This window comes from Podarcis melisellensis (assembly GCF_964234715.1).
Source record: "Podarcis melisellensis genome assembly, chromosome: 4".
NCBI lineage: Eukaryota > Metazoa > Chordata > Lepidosauria > Squamata > Lacertidae > Podarcis > Podarcis melisellensis.
Window position 1 is genome coordinate 71,737,199 of NC_138531.1, and position 26,481 is coordinate 71,763,679.

The 26,481-nt window shown below is 43.5% G+C and overlaps 1 protein-coding gene across 4 annotated transcripts in view; it reads right to left on the reverse strand.

Annotated features, from left to right (window-relative positions):
• Nucleotides 1-24,844, reverse strand: part of ST3GAL6 (ST3 beta-galactoside alpha-2,3-sialyltransferase 6) — a 40,499-nt gene extending 15,655 nt beyond the window's left edge. For 2 of the 4 annotated variants that reach the window (XM_081908907.1, XM_081908904.1), the window contains exons 1-2: nucleotides 24,674-24,815; nucleotides 849-948 (exon numbers count right to left, since the gene is read on the reverse strand). In XM_081908907.1, coding sequence (XP_081765033.1) covers nucleotides 849-937 — 89 coding nt within the window. In that variant the 5' untranslated portion in view covers nucleotides 938-948; nucleotides 24,674-24,815. Of the gene's footprint in view, nucleotides 1-848; nucleotides 949-6,054; nucleotides 6,076-24,673 lie in introns of those variants that run through there. The other 2 variants (XM_081908905.1, XM_081908906.1) reach the window with 2 other exon arrangements.
• Between the last annotated feature and the right edge of the window lie 1,637 nt (nucleotides 24,845-26,481).

Consider the following 26,481-nt stretch of genomic DNA (forward strand, 5'->3'; position numbering starts at 1 on the left):
GTCATACGACACAAGATAAGTTGAAAAGGACACTGCCGATATTATAGTGCGGTTATATAAATCTATGGTGCAACTACATTTGGAATAGTTTTAAGAAGGAAGGTTGCAGCATTTGGGGCTTTTTAATTCAGTGAAAAGTTAAGTAAGCAGGTTAACAATGGGTGCTAAGTCTGGGCTTTTCTCGTGGTTTATTTCTATGGATCATGGCGTCAGTGCAACTGGCATACGTTTCAGATAAAATATACCATTCATGAACTATCTGTGACCCTGATACAAGCTCCTGTCTTACATTCAATCCAGAAGGTACAGAAACCATCCTGACCCTTAAGAGGTACATACTAATCGGCAGACCAATCTTACATGTACCAACACAGTTGAATTACCGCCCTCCTGTAAATAGGAACCAGACTTCACAGAGATAATGAAATCCTCTTTCAAGAATAAATTTATGATTCAGGAAATGTAGAACCATATTGTCCTCCTGTACTGAAGACTTCAGAAAAGTGTAAAAATTAAGGCATCATGGTGTTCCAGTTTGGGTATTAAAAATCGCTTAAAACTGTGAAATCCTCAAGCATCCTTAGTCAAAATAAGGTAGTGCTGCCTTTTCAGATTAAGTCCCTCTCAGGCCAGGGATGGGAGAGGAGTCAGAGACACTTGCCTACAATGTCATAAGTAATTCTGCAGTCATTTGGTTTTTCCTCAGACACGTTTGCTAACTAACCTACCAACATGTTTTCCAGCTCCTGAATAAGACATGCAATTGCAGAGGTACAGCCAAAGAATTCTGGGACAGATCTGCAGTGACAAATTAACAGGTAGTTTGTCTAAGAAGATGTTGTAATTACCAATAGTCATTTGTCCGTCGCAGGTTTCGGTGTAGTATAACATACATCACTCCCGCACCCAAGAGAATCGCACATATGATCCGTTTCATGACTGTCAAATCTGAAACAAAAGTTCAAAAGAGAATCGTTAGTGTTATTTCTATTTGGGAGAAAGAAAGAAAGAAAGAAAGAAAGAAAGAAAGAAAGAAAGAAAGAAAGAAAGAAAGAAAGAAAGAAAGAAAGGAAATAATCTGTCACCTGTCATTTATCAGTTTCACAGGTTTTCTTTTAAGTGTATGGACTACTCACTCAAATTCCAGCTGAAGTACAAAGGGGCTCATTGACATGCTTGCCTATTAATATGATATGGAGGCAGCTGTGTTTGCTCAATAGGTTTTAAGGTGTTTAAATAAACCAGTCATGAAACAAATCTTGCATAGTCTTTGCTCTGAGCCTGGAAAAATGGTAGATCTTTCACAACTGTTTGACCAGCTATCAAAGCTAAGTTCTGTAATAATATCCTCCGTGATCCTGGTTAAGGGCCTCGTAGCAATCTGTTCCTATATTTGCTCTCTGTCTTTGTTTTCAGCTCGTTTCCTTTCCGCTTTATGTAAAACACCTCCTCTGTAGCAAATATTGTGGCTTGCTGAAAACAGCTCAGTTCATTCTCTCTGACATACTATTTCCTAAACATGGCTTTCTGTATTGAGCATCTTGGTCAACCTGCTTCAGCAAAATGGAAAACCTCTATAAACCCCCCAACAAGCATAGACTTTAGATTTACGCAAGAGAGCACTCTATTAAATGGAGAACCAAGGCTGATTTAAATGCTCAAGAGCACAGATGGCCAGGGAGCAGTGGAGGGGAAGGGACTCTAGCATTTCTTTCCTCAATGGGGCCAAGATGACATGAGTTGTGCTAAAATCTTATATTCATTTTTACATTGTCTAGTCCTCTTCTGAAGACTGCAAAAAACAAAGCCATGCTTCCTCTTCCCACCCCTCTAATATTCTTAAGAGGGTCCCTTCTCCAGTCTTCAGAGAGTGGCTGCAAGTGGGGAAGCAGAAAAAGGTCCTCCTTTCCTTCCACTCTACAGTTTTAATCTGAAATCTTAGGTGCAGCACTGCGCCCAGACCTCAGAAACTGCTCATGCTATTGAAATTACTTGTCACAAAACGTGCCTAGAACAATGGGAGTTTCAAATGCTGCTTGAGGGTAACTGATGTTAGTGTTTACGCCAAACTTTTAATACAGATTTAGAGTGGATGTCAAGACTTGAGAATCAATAACGTATGTTCTTAGTTGTGCCGTAACAGTTTCCAGAACTGCTATTATAGATCTCTTTTTCTGCCTTAATTGCTTTGCCTATTTTGAATCACCTTGAGATACAGGCCAAGTTTTACTGCTTGAAAATATCTTGTTAGGGCAGGTATTTCAAGATCTCCTTTGCTTCTTTTCCAATATAGGTTTTCACTGGTGATTCTCTGTGGTTTTATTTGATCAGATGCGTTTTATTTTAAAAAATTGGTCAGCTTTTTAATTTAAAACTTTCAACTTCCAATGCATTCTAGGGTGTTGAAGGGAAACAATTTCTGTATTCACCAGGCCTACAAAAGTTCATAACCATCAACCTCTGCTACCTTCCTTCCAAATTATATTTGTAAAGCCTCTTGTTTTGCAGCAGGATGCTATGACTCCTGCTCACATAACTGCTTTTTTGCCTCTTGTTTTTACCTGTACACATCTGTACAGCATCCTTTTTGAGCTTGGGAGTGGGGAGGAGAGAACCAAGCAGAGTATTCTAAATGTGGATGCACCATGACCTTCATAAGAAGCAACCCACTTGAACTTTGCAAGAGCTTTGGTCTCTATTAGACTCCTCCCACTTGCTCTTAGCACCCAGATAAAAGAAAGAGGAAGCTGTGGGTGAACATTTCAAACAGCAAAGCACTTTTTTCTGGCAGAACTCCCATGCATTTAACGGTTGCCTGGCAGGTAGTCATTTAGCAGCCTGAAACGTTTTCCTACATGGTGAAGTGGTGTGGAAGGCTTCCCTTTCCTGAGCATGCCTGCCATCCAAGTAGCTCTTAAATTACAGAGAATCCTTGCCAGAATGGAGGCTACCAACAGCACTGGGCCCTCCTTATCTGCAGGTGAAGGAAATAGAACGATCAATATAAGGACAAGCAAACAAAGGAAGTGTGGGAGGATTGTGGGCAATATATCTTATACTTCTCTGGCGATCCCTCGTAGATGAGTAAGAAGCAGCAGTATGTGATGTTGCTATTGTCTCTTCCTCTGCCAGTAAGAAAAAGGGTTTGGAGAGGACCTCATATCAGGTGGACTCCACATAAATGCGATATCTACTTCTGTTCGGAAGCCTTTGAGTCATATCTGGCTCAGCAAGAGGCACTCCTTTAGTTTCCAACCAAAAGGAGAGAGAAAAATTGACAAAGTGGCAACAAAATTTGGGAACCAGGGCACTTAAGAACCCAAGCAGAACCCTACTGGATCAAACCAAAGGCCCACTTAGTCCAGCATCCTCTTGTCACAGTGACTAGGCAGAGGCCTCCAAGAAGCCAGAAAGTGGGGCACAGGTGCAACAGCACTTTAGAGGGCTAGGAAAAAGAGGGGCTGACCAGGGGCATAAGCAGTTGTGGGAGACAGAGGCAGAGCACAGTGTTAAGTCCTTTAAACATGCCTAGATCAGAGAAAGAGGGGTCTCTCTCTCTCTCTCTCTCTCTCTCTCTCTCTCTCTCTCTTTGTGTGTGTGTGTGTAGCTGTAGGTTGATGGTAGAAAGATGTAGCACCAAGTCATTATTCCAGGGGAGGAGTCCTAGAAACAACAGGCAGCTAAGGATAATGAATAAATAAGGTCAACCTGGACATAGGACTCAATGTATCATTAGAAAGCAGAAAGTACATCAGAGTTTTATATTTTAATAGAAGGTACAGAAATTATTTCCACAGAGACTGTACGCAAAAGTGGTTCTTTCTGCAGCTACATGCCCAATGAAATTTTTTCCCCTGTGCTGGAGGGGGTGCTTTTGTTGGGATTCCAGTGAGGGAGAGAACTAAGCCTCACCACCTTGTACACTCTGGTCCCTGTAAAAAATGTTTTTACTTGCCTATTACTATTACTTTCAAAGCCCTAAATGGCTTCCTAACAATTCACTTGGTGTCACATCTACCTTGGCCCTTATTTAAGACAGCAAAAGACCTCGAGAAGCTAAGGATAGTAGAATTGGAGAAGTTCAACTTCTGCAACATCCGTTGTGATGGGCACTCCAATGTGCTGCATGTTTAAGAACTTCCTCAAACTAAGTTTGTATTGATATATGAGGAAATCCCAACGAAAGAACAGTGGCAAGAAAAAGTGATGAGTTATGCATAGCAGGCTAAACTGACATATAAATTGTGGGATAAGAACAACTGTGGCTTTAAGGAAGAATTACAAATTATTTAAAAAGGCAACAAAATGAACTGGACTCCTTGGCAGGTTTTGAATAAATATACACAGATTTATTGGTTGATAACATGTTAGATAGATAATGTAAGGATATGTAAAATTTTATAACATGCAGAGAATAGTATGTGCTGAGAAATCAGAGAGAGGAGCTGAGGGAAGTCTTTGGTGGGAGAGGGGAGGGAGAGATGGAAGGGGGAAAATAATGTATGTGATTATATGGTTTGATAATTTGTTATGTTGAAATTGCTACTAATGTTTTTTTAAAAAAGAGGGGGGTTGTATTGATATAAAGTCTCACAGAATAGCTTGCATTTGAGAAACCTATTCATGCTGAGTGATTGAGTCTAGGGATTGATGGACCAGTTAGCTTAGGTCTGAATTATGCACATGGAGCAGAACCACATCAATAAGCAGCTATAGTCAAAATCAGGCATCCCCAGACTCGACCCTTCAGTTGTTTTGGGGCTACAGTTGCCATCATCCCTGACCACTGGTCCTGTTAGCTAGGGGTGGTGGGAGTTGTAGTCCCAAAACAGCTGGAGGGCCAAGTTTGGGGTCGCCTGGGGGAAATGGTTTGTCTTATCCAGCCATGTGAACTGAGCCAGAGTGGCTGATCCACATTAAACATCAAAGCTTAACCCATCTCATCCACAAGCAGGTACCACCATGGACTATCTATCCTCTTTTTCCAGGACCTGTTCTCTTTTTCATGGGCAGAGTCATCATAGCAATTCATGGTTAAAAGTAAAACTCAGCAAATGTGCCCTCTTTTTTGCTCTTCAAAATATGGCAACCCTATGGGACCTTCAGGGAAATAAATTATTTTTGCAAAATGAAACACTGCCCCCTCAAGCAGATGAGTGTGCCAGCATAGATGAGTGAAAGTTTTATGTTTTGTTTGGGAAGGTAAAGCATTCATTAATTCTCATACCTAACACACACTAATTTATATTATATCTCCCCCAGCTACACATCCATCCATATTCACACACCCCTCTCTCTCACACACATACCTCTGTCCTGAAATTATTGTAGCGGGGGTGATTTTCAGAAAGCCTGTTACTAGAGTTACCGGTAACATTCCCTCCAAAGCTACAAACTACACCAAGTTCCCTCCCATGCAAAAATTCATATTGGGGAAAAAACACCCACAAGATTTTTTCCAAGCCTAATTATAAAGTGAAAGGGCAAGAGAGAGAGTTATAGCACACAGGGAGAAGAGGGTTAATCCTTCCCTCTCCAGTTGAAACTCCTCCCTCCCAAATGTCCTCTGTGCAGCAATTAAATTTGAAAGCATCCTTCCATTAGTTCAAGTGGAAGCGTATTTTCAAGTCTCATTGCTGCACAAGGGAAGAGGTGAGGAAAAGCAAGTTGCAGGCCACATAGGGAGACTAGTGGCTTGCCAAACAGCTTGATGCTAGAAATGTATACAGTTATGCCTGGCATGGAGAAAGAAAGAATTCCCTCATTCATGATACTAAAACTCAGGTTCCTCCAATGAGGAAGTTGCTTAGCAGCAATGGAGGTGGGTCCCTTACAGTTGCAGTGTACAAGTGCTGCCCCTTGCAGAACTCAGTGGGGAAGAGGAGAGGGGCTAAACTAGTCCTACAAGTTCTCCCCTTCTCCAATTGGCTCTGGCGCCACCTACTATTGGTCTGCCTGCCTTGCACCTCAATGGGCACCAGCCACCGTGGAGTAGCAGCAGATTCAGAAATGACTACTTATTCATGCAACGCGTGTTTAATTTATGGAACTCACTGCTGCGAACTGCTGACAATGGCAATTATGTTGTTGTTTAGTCGTTTAGTCGTGTCCGACTCTTCGTGACCTCATGGACCAGAGCATACCAGGCACTCCTGTCTTCCACTGCCTCCCACAGTTTGGTCAAACTCATGCTGGTAGCTTCGAGAACACTATCCAACCATCTCGTCTTCTGTCATCCCCTTCTCCTTGTGCCCTCCATTTTCCCAACATCAGGGTCTTTTCCAGGGAGTCTCCTCTTATCATGAGGTGGCCAAAGTATTGGAGCCTCAGCTTCACGATCTGTCCTTCCAGTGAGCACTCAGGGCTGATTTCCTTAAGAATGGATAGGTTCGATCTTCTTGCAGTCCATGGGACTCTCAAGAGTCTCCTCCAGCACCATAATTCAAAAGCATCAATTCTTCGGCGATCAGCCTTCTTTATGGTCCAGCTCCCACTTCCATACATCACTACTGGGAAAACCATAGCTTTAACTATATGGACCTTTGTTGGCAAGGTGATGTCGCTGCTTTCTGCTTTTTTTCTGGCAATTATGTTAGATGCCTTTAAAAGTGGACTGGACAGAGCCATGGCGAACATGTGCCTACCAGTAATGACAACTGTGTGGAACCTCAGGAACCTCAGCTGCTGGGGAGCACAGAAGGTCTGCTGCCCTCTTTTCTGGCTTCCCAAGAAATCTAGTTAGCCACTGTGGGTATTCTGGCCTGATCCAGCAGGACACTAGTTTAAGATATAAATGCATTTTGCTGCACAAGCTGCATGGCTGGTTTCTGGGCAACTGCTATAAATTAAGCAGGCAACTGCTTAAGGAGAGGGCTTCATGGTTATGGATTCCATGTGCTTAACATAGCTGGGGCGCACTGTGTCCAAAACCCCCTATGAGAGATAAAACATCTAGATACAGAATACCTCTCTCCCATGCATATACTTTTAGCCTATGAGTCATCAATTGCTCTAGCCTGATTTACAAGCCACAGAAGGCAAAGGCAGGAATAATACTATTAGATGTATGGATTAGCTTGTTTGAACAGAAACGGCCATGTAATGGAAAATGCATTAAACATACAATTATACGAGATAATGGGTAATTTTATTTTTTGTAGAAGTTCACAGATAGGTCAAGGAAGGAAGCATTTCTTATATCCTGTAGGAGGAGTAGCATGGACATTCATTAGTTAGTGCTTACGAGGAAAGAGGCAAATTACGCTGACAGTAGGGAGTGTCTTGTTTCTGAAGAGCTTCAGTATGAAAGAAAACATGCTGCTGAGCACTTGGCCAAAAAAATAAAAATAAAAAAGCCAAGCAAGCAGAATGCTAGACAGCCAATTAAACTTTTTTTTTTCAGAAAGCTACTTACTTCTAAAACAATCAATCAGCAAGAAGCTGTTCTTATTTACAAGCAGTGCCAAAGCTGACTGGATCTGTAGATCCCTGGGATACAGATAATGAAAGCACATTCCTCCCCCCCCCCCATTTTTTCCCATAGCAACTTTGTTACTTACAGAGCAATCCTAAATCTGGCAGAATGATGGCCAAGGGGCTGTTATGAGATCTATGAGTGCTGCTCTGCAACTGGAGAGGGAGACCAGATCTCTGGTACGTTCATGTAAAGCTCCCTGGGCATAAAGATCTCATCAGTGGTGGTAGAGAGAACAGGGTGGGTGGCATCCAGCTAAACAGCTTTGCTAGTGCAGCACTTTGGGCTGCGTATGGTATTTCCTCTCCCTCTCTTCTGTTTGTGTGCCCCCTTACTCTCTTTCAAAGCATTGGGGGGATCCAGACCGTATTTAATGGGCACACAACTTCAGGGTATATGAATCTGAATGGTTCTCCTCCACAACATGGATCACTGCTCCCAATTAAGTCAGGCTCAACATCCACCTTCCATTCCATTACAAACTGCAGGCTTGGGTTTCTCAACAGGCCCTGCAATATATACATTCTCTTTTCCCATAACCTTTGGATTTTAATTTTTGTTTTTGCTTACTGGATAAGTTCAACTCTGCTCACTACTCTGATCTTTTAGGCAGTCCCAATAAAAACATCATCTACTGTTGCTCTGATATGTGTTTTCCCTAATGAGCCAGTGTGATTTTTCTGCTCCTAACAGTATTAACTGTATTATTATACATTGTATATCATTATACAATGATATCATTGTATAATGATACAGTTAATACTGTTGTTGTTGTTGTTGTTGTTTGGGTCTTTTAGCCCATCCTAACACCATTCAGATGCTGCTGAGCTAGGGTTAGTGGGATTTGTTGTTCAGGAACATCTGGTGAGCCAAAGGTTCTCCACTCCTGCTCTAGTCTTCCCTTCCCGTCCCTTCCCTTCTCTATCCTCTTATTTCCTGACAGAAGAATACCTCATTTTCTAAAAATATATTTATAGGAAAGGAAGAACGACCCAGAGATACTATATACTGGATTGCTTTTTATATAGAGTGAAAAGGGTTGCATGGGAGAAGTAATGTGAGCATTCCAATTGTAAGCTAAAATCAAAGCACTAAAAGGCCAAGCTGCAGTTACAATTCATGCACCCAGTCTATAAAGGCAGGTTTCAAGGAGACTTTTGCACCAGCAGTCTGATTTTCAGAACCACTTCACTTGTTACAAAATACCTTTGAATCTGTAGGAAACAATGTGTAACTCGTGTGTAGATAATCATGTGCGATGGTCACATACATTGTTGCTTTTCTTAAGAACACAGGGATCTTCCCGATACAAAGTCAGACCACTGGGTCTACTTAGCCCAGTATTGACCTTGTTTGCACATAACACTATGCCAAAGTTAACATTAACCACAGTTAAAACTGAGGCATCAAGTAGATGGTCACTTAAACTGTGGCTTATTACATTCCCTTTCTCCATTAAAGGAGACGCAAGCCAAGAAGAACCACTCTTCACTCACAGTGCTAATGCTTTGGGGCAATGACAGCTCATTAACCATAGTTAAGAACCCACAGTCCAAGTTTACAAATAATGCTAAGCTATGGTGGATGTTAACTAATGTTTTGTGAGCCAGCCACAACATTTGGTTAATGAGTGAACTTTGGTCATAGTTAATAAACCATAGTTAAGCTACCTGGCCTGGGTTCACATTAATGCTAGCCCATCATTTAAGAAACCGCATATTAATAAACCTCGGCTCAGCATTACGTGCGAACAAAACAATTCTCTATGTAGACCGGCAATAGCTCGCCAGGGTTTCAGAGATGGTAGGGGTTCAACCTGGAATCTTCTTATGCAAGGCAGACACTCTACCACTGAGCTGTGGCCCAAGCTATGGTCCAAAAATGTTTTCACCACTTTTTGTGCACAAACCAGAAAACTATTATTCCACTTTCGCTGCTAAGTCACTGGACACTTACAGTGAAGCAGTCCTTGCACTTGAACAGACGGACAGCAGACATGATAAAAATTCTTTTCTGAAAAGAAACACTGAGAAAAATCTGCAATTCATAATTCTGATTTTTGCTCTTTCCAAAATTCCCTGTGTTGCTCTGAAAGGGCACGCGTCTGTGGTCAAAAGCATATCTTATCAGAGGCTTATTTGTCCCTCCATGCTTCATTACATTCTCACAAAAGACCAACTTGCAAGCTGCAGGCAGTTTCAAAGAAACATGTTTCAAAAGGAAACTTGCAGCAAGCCTGGATGAATCTTTTGTTTCCTGTGCCAAGATAACCTTTCCCCACAGTTTCCTATCTTTACAACAACTCTTCCTGCCCTCAGGCTCCCCATCTCAGGTTTGTATCCTGAGACAAGAGGAACTGTTGCCTGCTTGGATGAGAAAGGTTCCCTTGCCTTTCCAAGAATGAAGACCATCTGTTTCTGGAAAAATGAAAGGGGTTATTCCCCTTTAGGACCTCATTATTGCAAACTATCCTCAGAATCATAGAATTGAAGTGTTGGAAGGGACCTTGAGGACCATCTAGTCCATGGGGAGGCAAACTAAGGACCGGGGGCCGGATCCGGCCCAATCGCCTTCTAAATCCAGCCCGCAGATAGTCCAGGAATCAGCATGTTTTTACATGAGTAGAATGTGTACTTTTATTTAAAATGCATCTCTGGGTTATTTGTGGGGCATAGGAATTCGTTCTTTTTTTTTCTTCTCCAAAATATAGTCCGGCCCCCCACAACGTTTGAGGGACAGTGGACTGGCCCCATGCTGAAAAAGTTTGCTGACCCCTGATCTAGTCCAATCCCCCGTAATGCAGAAAAATGCAGCTGTGGGGCTCAAACCTGTAACCTTCGTGTTATCGGCACCATGCTCTAACCAACCGAGCCATGCAATCCTTGCTCCAAAAGTACAATGATGGGGGCAGTTCTTTCCTAGGAACTCACTTAACAGCACTTCTGCACTACAGACTCCATCTATGTGAACTAGTTTTTGGCATGTATTGATTCTGTAATATTGAAGCCTATTCCCGAGGCATATTTTCTTGATCTGCTACTGCATGTAGAAAATGACTAACATATCACTTTGAAGTTCTGAGAAATCTAAAGTGCGTGAGAACAAGTTTGGGTGTGATGGAAAGAAAAAGAAGCAAAAAACCACAGATTGGTGGCATCTAAAAATGTAAATACATTTGTTTCTCAGTTGGTAAGAAATGTATTATTATTATTATTATTATTATTATTATTATTATACACTAGTGCTATGAGATTTCTGTCAATCAGGTTTATGTTTTTGGGTTTTTTTAAAGGCACCATCATCTCGTTTTCAACTGGAAAATTGTGGAGGTTATGTAAAGTTTGCATAACAGTTATGAAAGAAGGGATAATCTTTAAAGCGTATGGAAAAATGGACAGTGTCACTTGCTTTGCGTTCACACAAAGGAAGAGAAAAAGGAGGTGGCACAATTGTAACATGAGACTCTCATGAAAAGTAAAGCTGATTAACATGAAGCAATCAAATACATTTCCACGAGTATAAAAGAAACTATGGCAATCCTATATTCAGTGGCTTGGTAGGAAATCACATTGAACTAAACGACCCTTCCTTCTGAGCAAACATGGGTAGGATTGCACTGTAAATGTCATTCAGCCAGGCTACATTGACAACTATATAAAGAACAAATAATTTTAAAAAGAATAATTTATTATTTATACCCCGCCCATCTGGCTGGGCCTCCCCAGCCACTCTGGGCGGCTTCCATAGAAACCAAAAATACAGTAAAAGAAGGACTGATTAAGTGGAAACCCATGAAACAAGCTTTTTTAAAAAACCCTTTCTGCACCTACTTTGCTTTCCAACACATACCACTCTTTTTACATACAGACATCTCATACTCCCAACACTCAAACCTAAACTATACTTGAAGTTAAATGTGCTTTTCCACCTAACTTACAACATGTTGGGGTTTTTTTTCCATGCAACTTGCATTGCCAGTGTGCTTGTGTGAAATAACTAATCAGAGCAGGCAATCCTTCCTAGCCTGCTGAAGTCCTGCTGAAAACTTCTGTTTTGAAGGTGCAGTTGTCATTGGAGGAGATCCTCCATTGGCATCTGTGTGGTGATTCTCCGTCCCTGCAAGCTAACAGCACTTTCAAAGGACGGATTTTAATCAAGACTGAAACAAGGCCAGAATAGCTTAAATTCCCCTTCTGTTCTTGCTCTGATACAAGCTGGTACAATATTCATTTTTTAAAAACCCCTGCCTGATAAGTAGCTGAAATGTTCAAGTCAAGGGTGAAATCCAACAGTGTACCATAGCCTTTAGGATTGGGAACTGGGGTCGGAGTAAGAGCTTCTCACTGTGCTCAATCTATACCTGCAGTTGGAAGTTCTGCCTTTCTCCTGTAACATGCAAGCGCGGTTTAAGTGGTGGACTTAGAATGTCCCTACAGTGGTACCTCGGGTTACAGATGCTTCAGGTTACAGACTCCGCTAACCTAGAAATAGTACCTCCTCATTTCCTGAAGTATGTGCATTTCCTTCGTGCCAAATCGTTTCTTTTGAAGTTCTTGCAGCTAGTGGCACAGGTCAGAGATAGTGTCCAGGAGTGCCGACCCACAGGAGGGTTTTGTGCCTAATGCCCCCATCCCCCTCAAAAATTCGGGGGTGGTATCGGGCACAGCAGGCATACAGCCCCACTCACCATCCTGAGTGGGTAGGGAGGCTAATTACTCCCAACATAGCCTCCAAATACCTCCTGTGGGTCGGAGAGATGTTATTGTCGGCCATCTTCCTATGTGCCCCCTAGTGGGCCCCAATAGTACCTTGAGTTAGGAACTTTGCTTCAGGATGAGAACAGAAATCATGGGGCGGCAGTACGGTGCACCATTCGCTACAGTGGTACCTCAGGTTAAGAACAGTTTCAGGTTAAGAACGAACCTCCAGAACGAAATAAGTTCTTAACCTGAGGTACCACTGTATTTCTTTCTTCAAATCACCTTCCATAAAAACACAAGAACAGTCTGTTGGATCAGGTCAATGGTCCACCTAGTCCAGCATCCTGTTCTCACAGTGGCCAACCAGATGCCTGCGGGAAACCAGGGAGCAGAACATGCGCTCGAGAGCACTCTTGCCTCTTGTGGTTTCCGGCAACTAGCGTTCAGAAGCACTGCTGCCTTCAGATGAGGAGGCAAGAGCATCAGCACCATGGCTAGTAGCCATCCATAGCCCTCTCCTCCTCCATGAATTCATCTGATTCTCTTTTAAAGTTATCCAAGTTGGTTGCCACCACTGCCTCCTGGGCAGTTCCTTAGTCTGACTATGCACTGCAGGAGGAAGTACCGTATTTTTCGCTCTATAACACGCACCCAACCATAACACGCACATAGTTTTTAGAGGAGGAAAATCCGTAGGCATGCCACCCGTAGGCATTCCCTCCATAACACGCACAGACATTTCCCCTTACTTTCTAGGAGGAAAAAAGTGAGTGTTATGGTGCAAAAAATACGGTACTTTCTTTTATCTGCCCTAAATCTTCCAACATCCAGCTTGACTGGATGTCCCCGAGTTCTATCTACTTTCTCCATGCCATGCATAATTTTATAATCTTCCATCATGCTGCCTCTTGTTTGCCTTTTCTCTAAATTAAAAAGTTCCTAAGGCTGCAACCTTTCCTCACAGGGAAGTCGCTCCATCCGCTTGATCACTTTTTTTGGCCCTTTTCTGAACATTTTCCAACTCTACAATATCCTGTTTGAGGTGAGGCGACCAGAACAGTACAAAGTACAGTCGTACCTTGGTTTTCAAACAGCTTAGTTCTTGAAGGTTTTGGCTCCCGAACGCCGCAAACCCGGAAGTGACTGTTTTGGTTTGCGAACTATTTTTGAAAGCTGAACGTCCAATGGGGCTTCAGCGTCTTCTGACTGGCTTCCTGTAGCCAATCAGAAGCCGTGCTTTGGTTTCTGAACATTTTGGAAGTCGAACGGACTTCTGGAACAGATATCGTTCAACTTCCAAGGTACAACTGTACTCTTAATTGTGGTCACACCATAGATTTGTCTAACAGCATTATGGTAATATCGTACGTAGCATGTCTTCCTTTCAGCCATCTATATAACCCCGAAGTTTTACACCACAAAGTAACTAAGCTTAGTCACATGTTTGTCTCAATGTCACCAGCTACAACCACATCCTGGTTCTTAACTGTAGTTCAGTTCAATTATAAAAGGCTTCTAAAGTTTTTAATACAAAAAATAATAATAACAAGAAGGGGATTTACATGTTATGCTTGCATAAACATGAGTTCCTGCACTATAAAGAAATGGGAGAAATGTATCGCCTTTAAAATGGACAGCATGCCATGCTAAATTAAATATGCTTTTAAGACCACTGATTTCAATAAAATTAAGCACACTGTAGTCTGTGTTTCAATTATAACATATCTCCAGCTGACACCAGTTTCAACAGTGTCACTTTACAAGCTCAGGCATATAACCTACTAGCATTACCTCTTTAGGATTATAGCTCAGTAACACAGGAAGGTATCTTTTTATTTTTAAGAAATGCTCTCTCTATTGAGTGTCTAGTTTTTCTGGAAAAGCTTGGTTTAAAAAAGAAATAAAAGCTAAAATTCCAATGTAATCGTAAGACTCTGAGAGCGGAAAGGCTAAGGAAAACATCAAAAGGTCACAAGACGTGGAATACCATCACGAGATAAGTCACACAGTCCATTTTATTTTCCAGCATAGCCTTGTAGCCTTCGGAAATTCAAAGCCTGCAGTCCTGCGGAAGCATGAGAGCCCCGTAAAGAAAAATAAACAGGGGCAAGTGAACAGCAGCATGTCACAGGTATCAGGTTTGCTAACAACTGTGAGTCAACAATAAGGTGGAAGAGAAAGGAAGGGCTCTGTTCATTCATCCATCTCAATAATGAGCCCTACCTCTCTATGTCATACAGATGGGACTCATAAGAACATACTAGCCATAACAGCTATGCTCTGCCTCCACAGCTGGAAGCAGCAATACTTCTCAATACCAGTTGCTGGAAACCATAGGAAAAAGAGGGCTCTTGTGCTCATATCCTGCCTGCTAGTTTCCCACAGACATCTGATCACCCACTGTGAGAATAGGATGCTGGACTAGATCGGCCACTGGCCTTTTCCATTAGGCTCTGCTGGAAGAAAAATCTGCTGGCTCAGGCCAATAGCCCATCTAATTTAGCATCCTGTTCTCACAGTGGCCAACCAGATGCCTGTGGGAAACTTGCAAGCAGGACCTGAGCACAACAGCACATGCCATTACCAGCAGCTGGTATCCTGAAGCCTTTTGCCTCTGACTCAGGAAGTAGAACATAACCATCTAGGTTAGTAGACATGGATATTCTTATCCTCCATGAGGTCTGACAACCCTGCCCCTTCACACCACTGGCATGCCAACATACAGCTAATAACTGTCTCCCACAATATCACTCTTTACCTTGAATGGACCTGCTTAGAAATCCTGACTCAAGAGTATAAGCACTTCCAATCTTCATAAGGCATCTTCAAACTTTTTAGACCCAAAACCCATGTTTAACTCAAACATGCAATGGCGGACCCATTTCTCAATTTTTTTACTGCATCTTCACATGATGGTAGTGCTCCTGCTGCGACCCACGCACCAGTTGAGAACCAGTGCCATAAGGCGTATTAATGGGAAAGACTTCAAGTAATTAATTCTTGGACCAGCAGCTCTATGAAACATTTCTAGTTTCTGTTACACCTCATTCTCATAACTGCTTGCCTCTTATCAAAAGGCAATTACTCCACAAACTGCAGGAGGTAAGCTTCCCCAACAGTTAGCAGATGCCTGACCCACTGCCCTTCTTTGAGGCTGTACAGGCAACTCTCAGCGTTCACGGGGATTATATTCTGGGGATAGCAGAAAAAGCCAAAATAATGTATAGTCAAAACGCATTGGGTTCCAGGATGGGTGGGATTGCCAAAGTCTTTTTTCACGGATGCCTCACCCTTTTGATAGAAAAAAATAATTGCCAAGCACAAAAAGCTGAACGTCCACAAGTTAAATGCGAGTTACCTGAATATTGCATCTCAGAATACTGAGGGGACCACCTTCAGAATACTAAGGGGACCACATTCTGTGATGCTGGCAGGCTTCCCATTGGCTGCAGGAAGCTCCTGCAGCTAATGGGAAGCTGCGCACACCTCCTCCGCGTCGGAAATAGCGTTTGCACGTGAATGCGCAGACACGCACTCCGGCCCACAGTGGCGTCTGCGGGACCATAAACTGGCCCAAGCCACAAAAACTTTGCTGACCCCTGAGAAAGATTATTTGTGTGTAAGGGAAGCTAACTGGTTAGCAGATACTTCTTACTGGATTAACCTTTAGTGCTGAAAGACAAGGAAAGTTTCTGGATCTGCAGCCAGTGTTAGAAACTGAGATATGAAAGCTAGGAGCTAAACGGCACCTTAAAGCTAGGTTATGGGAGCAACAACGGAATATCTAGGCACACTTTTTTAATAACAAGAATACAGAGATGAAAATGAATGAACTGCAGCTAAAATATTATGTTCATCTTTCACATGGTCTAGTCCTTACCCTGCCCACCCCCCTAGTATCCTTAGGAGGGTCTCTTCTCCAGGCTTCAGAGAGTAGCTGGAAGTGAGGAAGCAAAAAAAAGGTCCTCCTTTCCTTCCACTCTGAATTTTAATCAGAAATCTTAGGTGCAGGACTGCTCCCAGAGGTCAAAAACTGCTGCGGTTATGAAATGCCCTGTCGCAAAATGCGCCTAAAACAATGGGAATTTCAAACACTGTCTGCAGCTTGAAAATTTGCTACCTTTTCAGCTTTGAAAATACTTTTTTTTACAGGTTCTGCAGCCCTATTGCAGTCCACTGATGTACATCAGAGAAGGGTGAGTTAATGTGGTGATTGCCACACTGCACACACAGTGTTAAGGACCTACCAATGTGAGAGCCCCAACTTCGAATTTGTTCTTACTAATTTTGAAGGTACATCATGTTTAAGGACTTGTTTATTTTGTTCTGTTCCTTCTACTCTTTTATTAGTCTTTCAGAGAAATCAAAAATATATAAATTGTTAAAATAAATAAATGCTAGTAGGGTTAAGAGTGAGGTCTGCAAAGGCAGAACCAAGGGAAAGCTAGGATCCAATAGGAGGTAACTGATTAAGAAGGGGGGGAAAAACCCTGCAAAAGGACAGAGTTCACTCCTCTGCCCTCATTTCTCATCTAACTGCCTTCAGCTCCCACTCACTAATGCCTTAGGATTACATCCTTAAATCTCTCATTGGCTTCAGCCAGCATGCCAAACTCTCCATACCACTATACTTCAAGCAGGGAATACAAATCCATAAATGTCAGCTTGAATAGCACATGAACCTCCTTTCCAAAAGAACAAACATCTCTTTGTAATCAGAGGTAATGATCAGAAGAGTTGTCTACCATACAAAGCTTTCCTTTGCACTAAGGACAGGACTGCGTATGCTGAAGAAATGAAGAGAATTAACCTAAAAAAAACAAATTCTATGTCCTTGGATAGATTGTCTGAACTTGCATAATTCTCCTGCTTCTAATAGATATCAGTGAAAGAAAGTGGGGGTGTTGGAAACTAAAGCTTTAGATCCTGGGCACTGAAAATTCTACTAACAGCAAAATCCTATGTATGCTTACTCAACAAGGTCTCTACAGTTTTCAGCCAAGCCCCTGGCTGACTACTGACTACTACAGACACTGCCTAGTATGCACACTTGTGACCTGCATCTTTGTTACATACGTAAGGTCTGGAAACTTGCTTTTTTAAGAAGAAGGGCAAGGAGGAGGATCTCAGATACTGAGTTCCATATACAGGTAACCAACCATGAGCTTTTGTGGCTTTAGGGCTCTTAGTAGACCACTGGCTTAATATGAGTCAACAGTGTGATGCAGCAGCAAAAAAAGGTCATGCTATTCTAGGCTGCATCAACAGACGTATAGATAGTGTCTAGATCAAGGGAAGTAATAATACCACTCTATTCTGCCTTGCTCAGACCATTCCTGGAGTACTGTATCCAGTTCTGGACACCACAGTTTAAGAAGGATATTGTGCAGATGAATAATAATTTATTATTTGTACTCCGCCCATCTGACTGGGTTTCCTCAACCACTGTGGGCAGTTTCCAACAAAGATTAGAATACATTAAAATGTCACACATTAAAAACTTCCCTAAGCAGGGCTGTCTTCAGAAGGTGACAACTATGATAAAGGGCCTGGGAACCAAATGTTATAAGGGTTTGAAGTAACTGGGTATATTTAGCTTGGAGAAGAGGAGACTAAGAGGATATATGATAGCCATCTTCATGTATCTGAAGGGCTGTCACATGGAAGATGGAGCAAGCTTGTTTTCTCTTGCTCCAAAGTTAGGACCTGCACCAATGGATTCAAGTTACAAGAAAGGAGGAGATTCTAACTAAACACCAGAAAGAACTTCCTGACAGTAAGAGCAGTTTGATGGTGGAACAGACTCCCTCATGAGGTTGTGGACTCTGCTTCCTTGGAGGCTTTTAAGCGGAGATCGGAAGGCCATCTGTCATGGACGCTTTAGTTGAGATTCTTGCATTGCAGGGATTTGGACTAAATGACCCTTGGAGTCCCTTCCAACTTTACAGTTCTACAATTCTATTATTCATACTGTCTTTACAACAGTTTCATTTAGTGTGCCTCTCCCTCTCACTTTCTACTGTCTATTTTTGTCCTGTTTCAGCCGTTTCAGTATTTGACTCACTACTCTGCTCACACATTTAACTTTCTGCTTCCTTCTGCTTCCTGATAAAGATCTAAATAGGACTGTGTGCCTTCCAGTGTTTGATTTAGAAGATTTATATGCCCCTGCCTTTTAAATCCAAGAGCAGCGTCTCATTGTATAATAAAATAATACTGTGATTTTAAAAATGCAAACACCATAAATCAATAACACATCTAAACCCATAGCTATCTGACAGCAGTAAAAGGACTTTGTTTTATACAAGGACAGAAGAAATAAATGATTGCTAAGTTATGGGTTGACATGGTCACACCTGAAATGCAGCCTTGACCAAGGTAAGCAACAATTCCTTACCATCTATCAGCTTACCAGAGCCATTACTCTATCTGCCCATGCAACCTCATGTAGCTGGTGGGCTAATAATTTTTTAGGCATTTGCAAAGCTACTGCCAACATTACAATGAGCGGCAATGGGACAGATAACTTCCTACAACTCACAAGGGTACTTTATTAGACAGCTGCAATTTCAAAGGAAGAAATGGCTGGAGGCAACTGGCAGAGGGGGTCAGAGGCAAAAGGTAAGGGTTGAGACCTTTCTCAGCAGTTTAACAGCCATGCCTGTTCTTGGTGTTCCAAGGAGTTGCTCATACAGGGGTTTTTGCTGGACAAGTATATACTGGACAGTCTACCACTGAGCTCCCCACCAGGTTAAGTAGTGGAGGAATGAGGTTCCTGGCTCAGACCAGATTACGTATGGACTACTCCACTGCCTGCACAGGTTACAGTAGCCTGCACTGCACTGTTACTTTGTTGAGCTAATCAGTGCTCTTGGGAATAAAATTGTGCCACTACATGCTACTATTCTCTCATTCAGGGTGAGGTCAAGTGCTGTAAGAGAGGAAAGCAAAAACTCTCTTGAAGAAAGTTTGAGACCCATTCCTGAACAAGTTCCTCTCTGGCCACCATCTCAAAGCCATGCTCTCCAAATTGCTTTCCTCCCGGCAGAGAGAAAGATGCTCCCCCACATAGGTTAAAAACAAGCAGCTTGGGGAGGGGGGTGTGATTTTGAGATGCAAAGCAAACGTGGAACCTAGAATTAAGTAGCCTCTCCCTTCCTGCTTTTCTTCCAGTTAAGATTTGTAGCCAGCGTAGGATCCTTTTGGTTTAAAAAAAATGCAGAGGAAAGGAGCATGGAACTCCTTCAAATGTCTAGATCAGTGCTTAAGTGGATTACAGGGAAAAGGCACTCCGAACACATGCTAATTTGCATGGTATAGAAGGTGTGTTCCCAAGCCTGCATTTTCAGAGTGACTAGTGCACACTCAAAGCCATCTTTTCCACACCTCTGAACTCCCCAAAGATTGGCTCTTTTCTGTTCCTGAACAGACCAAGACTATAGGATGTCCCTATTTTCATTGGAAAAATGTTAGAGGGTATGCTTTCAGGGCCGCTCTGCATAATGCTTGACAAGGAAATCGAGAATAACCACTGGATAATGCATTCCAGGCCTTGATTCCAAACTCTGCCTGGGAGAACATGTAGTCTTCGCATAATGTTGAAAAAAGTTGGAGGTGTACCTTTTACTCAAGCTGTGATATACATCAACAGCTTTACATCAGCTTAGTGTATTTTCCCCTCAATGAAGGTTACAGATGTTGCCCTAAGGCTATGTCTTCATACCAACAAAGGTCCGTTTAGTTAAAGCCATGGTTTTCCCAGTAGTGATGTATGGAAGTGAGAGGTGGACCATAAAGAAGGCTGATCGCCGAAGAATTGATGCTTTTGAATTATGGTGCTGGAGGAGACTCTTGAGAGTCCCATGGACTGCAAGAGGATCAAACCTATCCATTCTGAAGGAAATCAGCCCTGAGTGCTCACTGGAAGGACAGATCCTGAAGCTGAGGCTCCAAAACTTTGGCCACCTCATGAGAAGAGAAGACTCCCTGGAAAAGACCCTGATGTTGGGAAAGATGGAGGGCACAAGGAGAAGGGGATGACAGAGGACGAGATGGTTGGACAGTGTTCTCGAAGCTACCAGCATGAGTCTGACCAAACTGCGGGAGGCAGTGGAAAACAGGAGTGCCTGGCGTGCTCTGGTCCATGGGGTCACGAAGAGTCGGACACGACTAAACGACTAAAAAACCAAGTGTATTTTCCCCTCAATGAAGGTTACAGGTGTTGCCCTGAGGCTATGTATTCATAGTGCATGATGTCACAGTAAGCAAGTTAAGCACTATTAACTTGAGTAGGAGTGGGAAAGCTGGTTTTTATCCCTTGTACTTCTGAAAAACTTCTTGAGCACAAGTATGTCCAGCCTCAGTGCTATGTGTGCACTTCAGTGTTCCTAAAATGTGGACTGAGGTCTGTCCTCAAACCAAAGTTTTAAAATAGCTTTTAAATATAAAATTGTATAGAAAACATGCAACAATTATTCATTTCCCCAGAAGTATATTCCATCATTTCTCCCAGAAGTGGCTTGAGGGGAAGAATAAATCTTTATTTATAAAAAGTGTGTTTATAAAATTAATTTTGACAGGCTATTTTTAACCTAAAAAAAATTCCTTCCAGTAGCACCTTAAAGACCAACTAAGTCAGTTCTTGGTATGAGCTTTCGTGTGCATGCACACTTCTTCAGATACCCATCTGAAGAAGTATCTGAAGAAGTGTGCATGCACACGAAAGCTCATACCAAGAACTGACTTAGTTGGTCTTTAAGGTGCTACTGGAAGGATTTTTTTTTTGTTTTGACTATGGCAGACCAACACGGCTACCTATCTGTATTTTTAACCTGTTGCTGTTTATAACTTAGCACCTAAAATTAGTGTTTGAGGGCATGGATAATTTTTTGCAGATTAGTTCCAAATACAGGGCTTATACCAGTGCTCAAAATTCCCCTGACACCAGGTGAATTTGCAACTAGTGTGGGTCCAATTGTGACCATGTGGAGATCTTTGAATGCCAGGTTGATGCCTGACAGCTCCATCTGGCTGCCCCCCCACCCCCCAGTTTTCTTAATGAAGTAAGCAGAAGAGCTTAGTTATTGCATTTATATCCCATCTTTTTCTCCAAGGGGTACATGGTTCCCCCTCCCCGCAGTTAATCCATACAATGACCCTGTGAGGTAGATTAAGAGGCTGTTACTGGCCCAAGGTCACCCAGTGAGCTTCATGGCTTGAGTGGGGATTTGAACTCTGTTATCTCACAGGTCCTATGGGGAAGCTATATAAATTAAGTAAGAAATAAGGGGAAAGCCTGAATTTGTTATATTTGATGCGTTGTAAACCACCTTGAGATTTTTTTCTTTAAAATATAAAGTGGCATAGAAATCCAATGAATACTAATAATAACAACAATAAATCTAATTAGGAAAAAGGTGCCTAGACATTGCATTGCAGTGACTGTAAACTAGGTTTAAGCTGCTGTTTGGCGATTAGCTTATATATCTGAGTTTGTAACACTGGTTTATAATCTCATTCTCTAACATGGATTAGAATTGCAAATGTACGTTTAATTCCCCCTCCCCCACTTAAATTTTAGATTTTCAAAGGGAAGGAGGCATTCTGCACAACACTGCTGCAGAGATGCACTTCAACTTAATCACTCTCCCTACAAAATCCTGGCTGAAATGTTCTAAGACAGTGATATCCAACAGGTAGATTGCAATCTGCTCAACAATGATTCCTTCATAAAAAAAACCTTGGTAGGTCACTGCCAGGTTTTTTTATAGTGGGAGTAGATCTCAGTCTCTTGAAAGTTGGACATGCCTGTTCTAAGAGGAAGCCCATATCCAAAAGGAAATGACAACAAATCATATGCAGAGGAGAAGTGAATATTACAAACCCCAAAACACGGCTAAGCATGCTAAGAGGTAACACATCTCCAAAGGATGTGGGAAAATTATATAAAAGCAAATCAAGTGCACTGGAGAATTACATTACAAATCCATCTGTTTTAAATGGGACTTCTAATCAAATCAGCTTTATCTTCTCTTTTCTCCCCCAATAGCCTAAAAATAAAACAGGCTGTCAGTTTTTCTAAAGACAGACATGGATCTCTAGCTGGGGATTTCCCCAAGGAATGGTCCAAGAACCGCAGAATCAACCTGAGAACCACAACAAAATATTTTCCATCACTCTATAGCCCATGTTTCCTTGCCTTTCCAATAAATTTCCTTCATGTGCAAAAACTAAAACCTAAAATAAAAATGGGACACATGCAGAGAGAAAAGCCTTTGGAAGCAAACTGTGATGAACGTGTAAAGCAAGCATGTTTGAGCAACTTTGTTCAGTTTGCCTAGTTTACATAGCAATCTAACAGACATTTCTTAGTAGTAAGCACCATTAAAATCAGTGGGACTTGGAAGTAAATATGTTCAGGGGTGGACTACACAGTCTATAAATTGGTCTTATGATTACCGTGCAGCAAGCAACAAAGGGAAGCCACAGCTTGAAACAGTAAGCAACAATTTTGACAACCAAATAACCATTTCTCTCATGCCCGTTTACAGTGTCCAAATTTCACTCTGTCCTGTAGAGATTCTTAAACGCATGCACTTACAGAATTTGCTATTCCGTTTTCCAGAACCTTTAATTCACCCATGTTGGTCTGGTCCACTTACCTAGGCTGCATTTACACACAAGTCTATTCCATTTTCACAATGTTCCCCTTAACTGTCATTTTTGCACATTCTTTTGAACTTCCACCCTTCCGGAAACACAGCAGAATATAGCACCCATTTCTGTATTATTTGCAAATGAAGTCTAGAAGGAAATAACACAGAAATGAGAGCTAAACTTGTGCTATATTCTGCTACATTTCCAGAAATGGCTTTTATGACACCTAAAAGTTCAAATACAATGCTGAGATTAGCATTTAAGGGACAGCTGGGATAATGGAATTAACTGCTGTGTGAATACAGCCTCAAAATGATTTCCATTCAGCTTTCAACCAAATGGACCAGAGATGACTACATAGACAAAGTATGGATGATGTGTAATATTTCATGGATTTAAGCCTGCTGATTTCAACGGACCTAGTCTTGAGTATACATTAGTTGGATATCACCCAAGTATATTTATGATTGATATTGGTTGTAAAGCATAAAGTCAATTAACATCACTAGAGCAAAAGTCTTGACCTCAATAAAATTCAGAATTTCACCATTCTGGAAGTCTGGATTTGTGGAAAGACAAATGTTTGTGGAGAGTGGGAATGGTTTCGTTAAACCTTTTGGCTGCAAGCTATAAAACCAACACATAATAGGCGCAAGGTACTTGGAAAAAAAGTCACAAGAGGTGAAGGCTGTTCTTGTTTAAACTTGCCTAACTTTCACCGCGGAAAAAATCAAAGGGCCCAGACATCTCTTTAAACTGTTTGCACAGACTCACCTCACCAGGACCCAAACCGAATAAATGTTTTTAAGAGCGTAGGAAGAAAAGTGAGACAGAGAAAATTATAAGCCACAACGATTGAGGGGGCGGGCTAGTGAGGGAAGGGATGACTGGGCCACCACTGCCCGTCTGCATTTAACCTTTCCAAGGAGCGATGCTGCTGCTGGTGCAGCCGCTCTCTACCACGTCGGCCCTTTTCGGCTGCTTGCTAACAGCGCCGAGGGAGGAAGTCACGCCTCTCTCAGCAGATCTCGTTTCACTCCGAGGCCTTAAACTTTTCGCCTTTTTTCCTGGAAGCACGGGAGGCAGGAGGGACAGGGAGGCATGGAAACCGGGAAAGGTTTCCCCTCCGGCTTTGAAAAAGCGCGAGGAGAGAAGCCCCGAGATGTGTGATCGCTGCAGGAATCCTCCCGAGGAAAGCGCGGGCTGCGTCTCTTGCCGATGCGAGGGGAAGTTTGAAAGGAAGAAAGCGCTTTCTCCGTCTGCCTCGCTCCCAAACTTCACGCCACATTGGGAGGGGGGAGGTCGGGAAGAGACAAAGGCAGGACCCCGAAACCCGCGCGGGTGCCCGGGGGGCACTTTTCTCGCGCGTCCTAAAAAGTTTGAAACCGCAGCGCCAAGCTCCTCTCGAAACCCGCCGCGCCTCGTGCAGCCACGCGCTGCCTCGCTCCAAGCCTGAGGTGGGAAAGCCTTCAAGGCTTGCAGGACATACCCGCTTTCCCTTTGCCTTCGTACGCAGAGATCCCGCCCCCCCCCCCATAAATCCAGGTGGGAAAGAAATAACACGCTTCACGTAAGATTTGCGCGGAGTGTCACCCTTGGTACCCGCAATCCTTCCGCACAAAGCTTTGCATCCCACCCGCCCCCATTTCTGCAACAGACTGAAGCGCAGAGAGAAGAAGGGTCGCCTCGCAAGCGACCTCGTTCAACTCGCCCAGGCTGGCCCAAGAGGCAAGTCCTCCCTCAGAGGTGGGGAAGGCGCCAGCGTCCTAACAGCCAGGCAGCTGCCGAGATCTTTGCAGCGTCAGGCGGCCCCTCCTCTCCACAGACGTTCGCTTCCCCTTACCGCGCCCGGCGGGCTGCTGCTCTTTCGCTAACCTCCAGCGTGGCTGGAGCCGCTTGCGCTGCAGCGCCGGGGCTTTCCCGCCTTGGGCTCCCAGCAGCCTGTGCTTCCCGGCGGCGGCTCCTTGCTGCCTCACTCTTCGGCCCTCCCGTCGCTCCGGCGGGTCTTCAGCGCGAAGGGACGGAGCCTCATCTGGGCAGGAGGCCGTGGCGGAGAGAGGGAGGAGAGAGACGGACGGACGGTGGGAGGGAGGGACGGAGGGACAGAGCCTGGCGCTAAGACGGCGCTGCGAGCAAGAAGTCCGAGAAGGCGAGGGAGTCCGCGGCAGGAGGAGAAGGAGGCTCCGCCCGCTGCAGCCGCCGCCAACGGCCTGCCCACTCGAGGAGAGGGAAGCCCTCCAGGTCGCGGGGCGAGCCCGGCCCCTCCTCCGCGCACAAGGAAAAGTTCAGAGGCAGGCGAGGAGACGCGGCAGCTGGACGAGTCAGCTGCGCTCTAGGGGACGCCGCCCGAGCGAGGTCTCGGAGGGCTTTCGCCTGCCACAAGCCAGCCCCCAATATTGCTGAGTATTGGAGGGGGCCTTGCAGGCCTGGGTGAGCCCGGCCCCCTGCTCCAGGCAGGAAAGCTAGAGCCGGGCTGAGCCTCCCCACCTTGAAGACTCCCAGGAAGGGAAACCTCCTGCGCCAACCTGGTGACTTTATTCGAAGGTTAAAAGGTTAGGGCGCTTTGGGCCGGGAGGACACATTCCCTTAAATAGGCAGTGGACTCCTAGGGGCCGAGGTCCCTTCGCCCACTCCTACCCCAGTGAAATATTTGAGGCGTCCGCCCCCAAAGTTGCTGGCATTGCCATTCAAATAGTGTCCGTGCATCGCATCATGTGATTGATTATGCAGAGTAGGGCTTACCCGCCTCCCCCATTTTATTCAGGTTGGCACCCCTGATGGGTGGTGTTTTATTTTTGGCTCTTAGCAGACCTCTTGACATTTAATGCACCTAAGGCAGCACGTTCTTTCATTAACTTCAGTGTTTCTGCTTGGGAGTGAACACCTAAGGCCCTCTTTCCTGGGTTGGTAATGTGGTTGTTAGGGCCTGTTTGCTCGCAGCTCTTTCACACGTGTTTTCTGCATGGGGTGCTTCCCACAAGGCAGGAGGAGCTGCTGCTGTTGTTGTTGTGAGGATAGTCCAGAGTTTCTGTTTGGCTTCTGGGAAAGGGGGAAATCAGCACATTGGGAAGAAGTGGATTCTAGACTGGAAGCGAAACATTTCTCTCTTTTTTTACACCAAAGTCCAAACTCCAGCTTCCCTCTCTGTTTGACCTCTCTCTGAGGGAGAACAGAATGGGAGGTAAACAACACAGTCAAATATACTCAGAAGTTCTTTTCTATAGGACTTACTCTCAGGTAACGGCTGTCTGAGGCGGTGATGCTGTGTGAACTTACTAGGGAGTAAGCCCCACTGAACACGGTCTGAATTAAAATCTAGGACAAACCTGTCTGAAAGACAAACAGGGTGATGAAGCACTCCTAATTTCTGTCAAGCACAGGAGTCCCTTAGGCATATAGCCAGGATTTTTGTTGGGGGGGTGCATTACCAACATGATTGGTCAGTTAGTTAAGTATTTCTATCGTTTTAGTTGATGGGGAGGGCAGCATATGAGAATCCACTATTGCCTGCATAACTTAAGTTTACTGTACGTTGGGATACTGTTTGCCAAAAAGCATTATTTGCCCTGTTCTTGCAGATGCTCTTCTGACCGAACCAGATGTCTTTCCTTCCTTCCTGCATTCTTAAAAGTGGGCTTGTGGTAAAGCAAT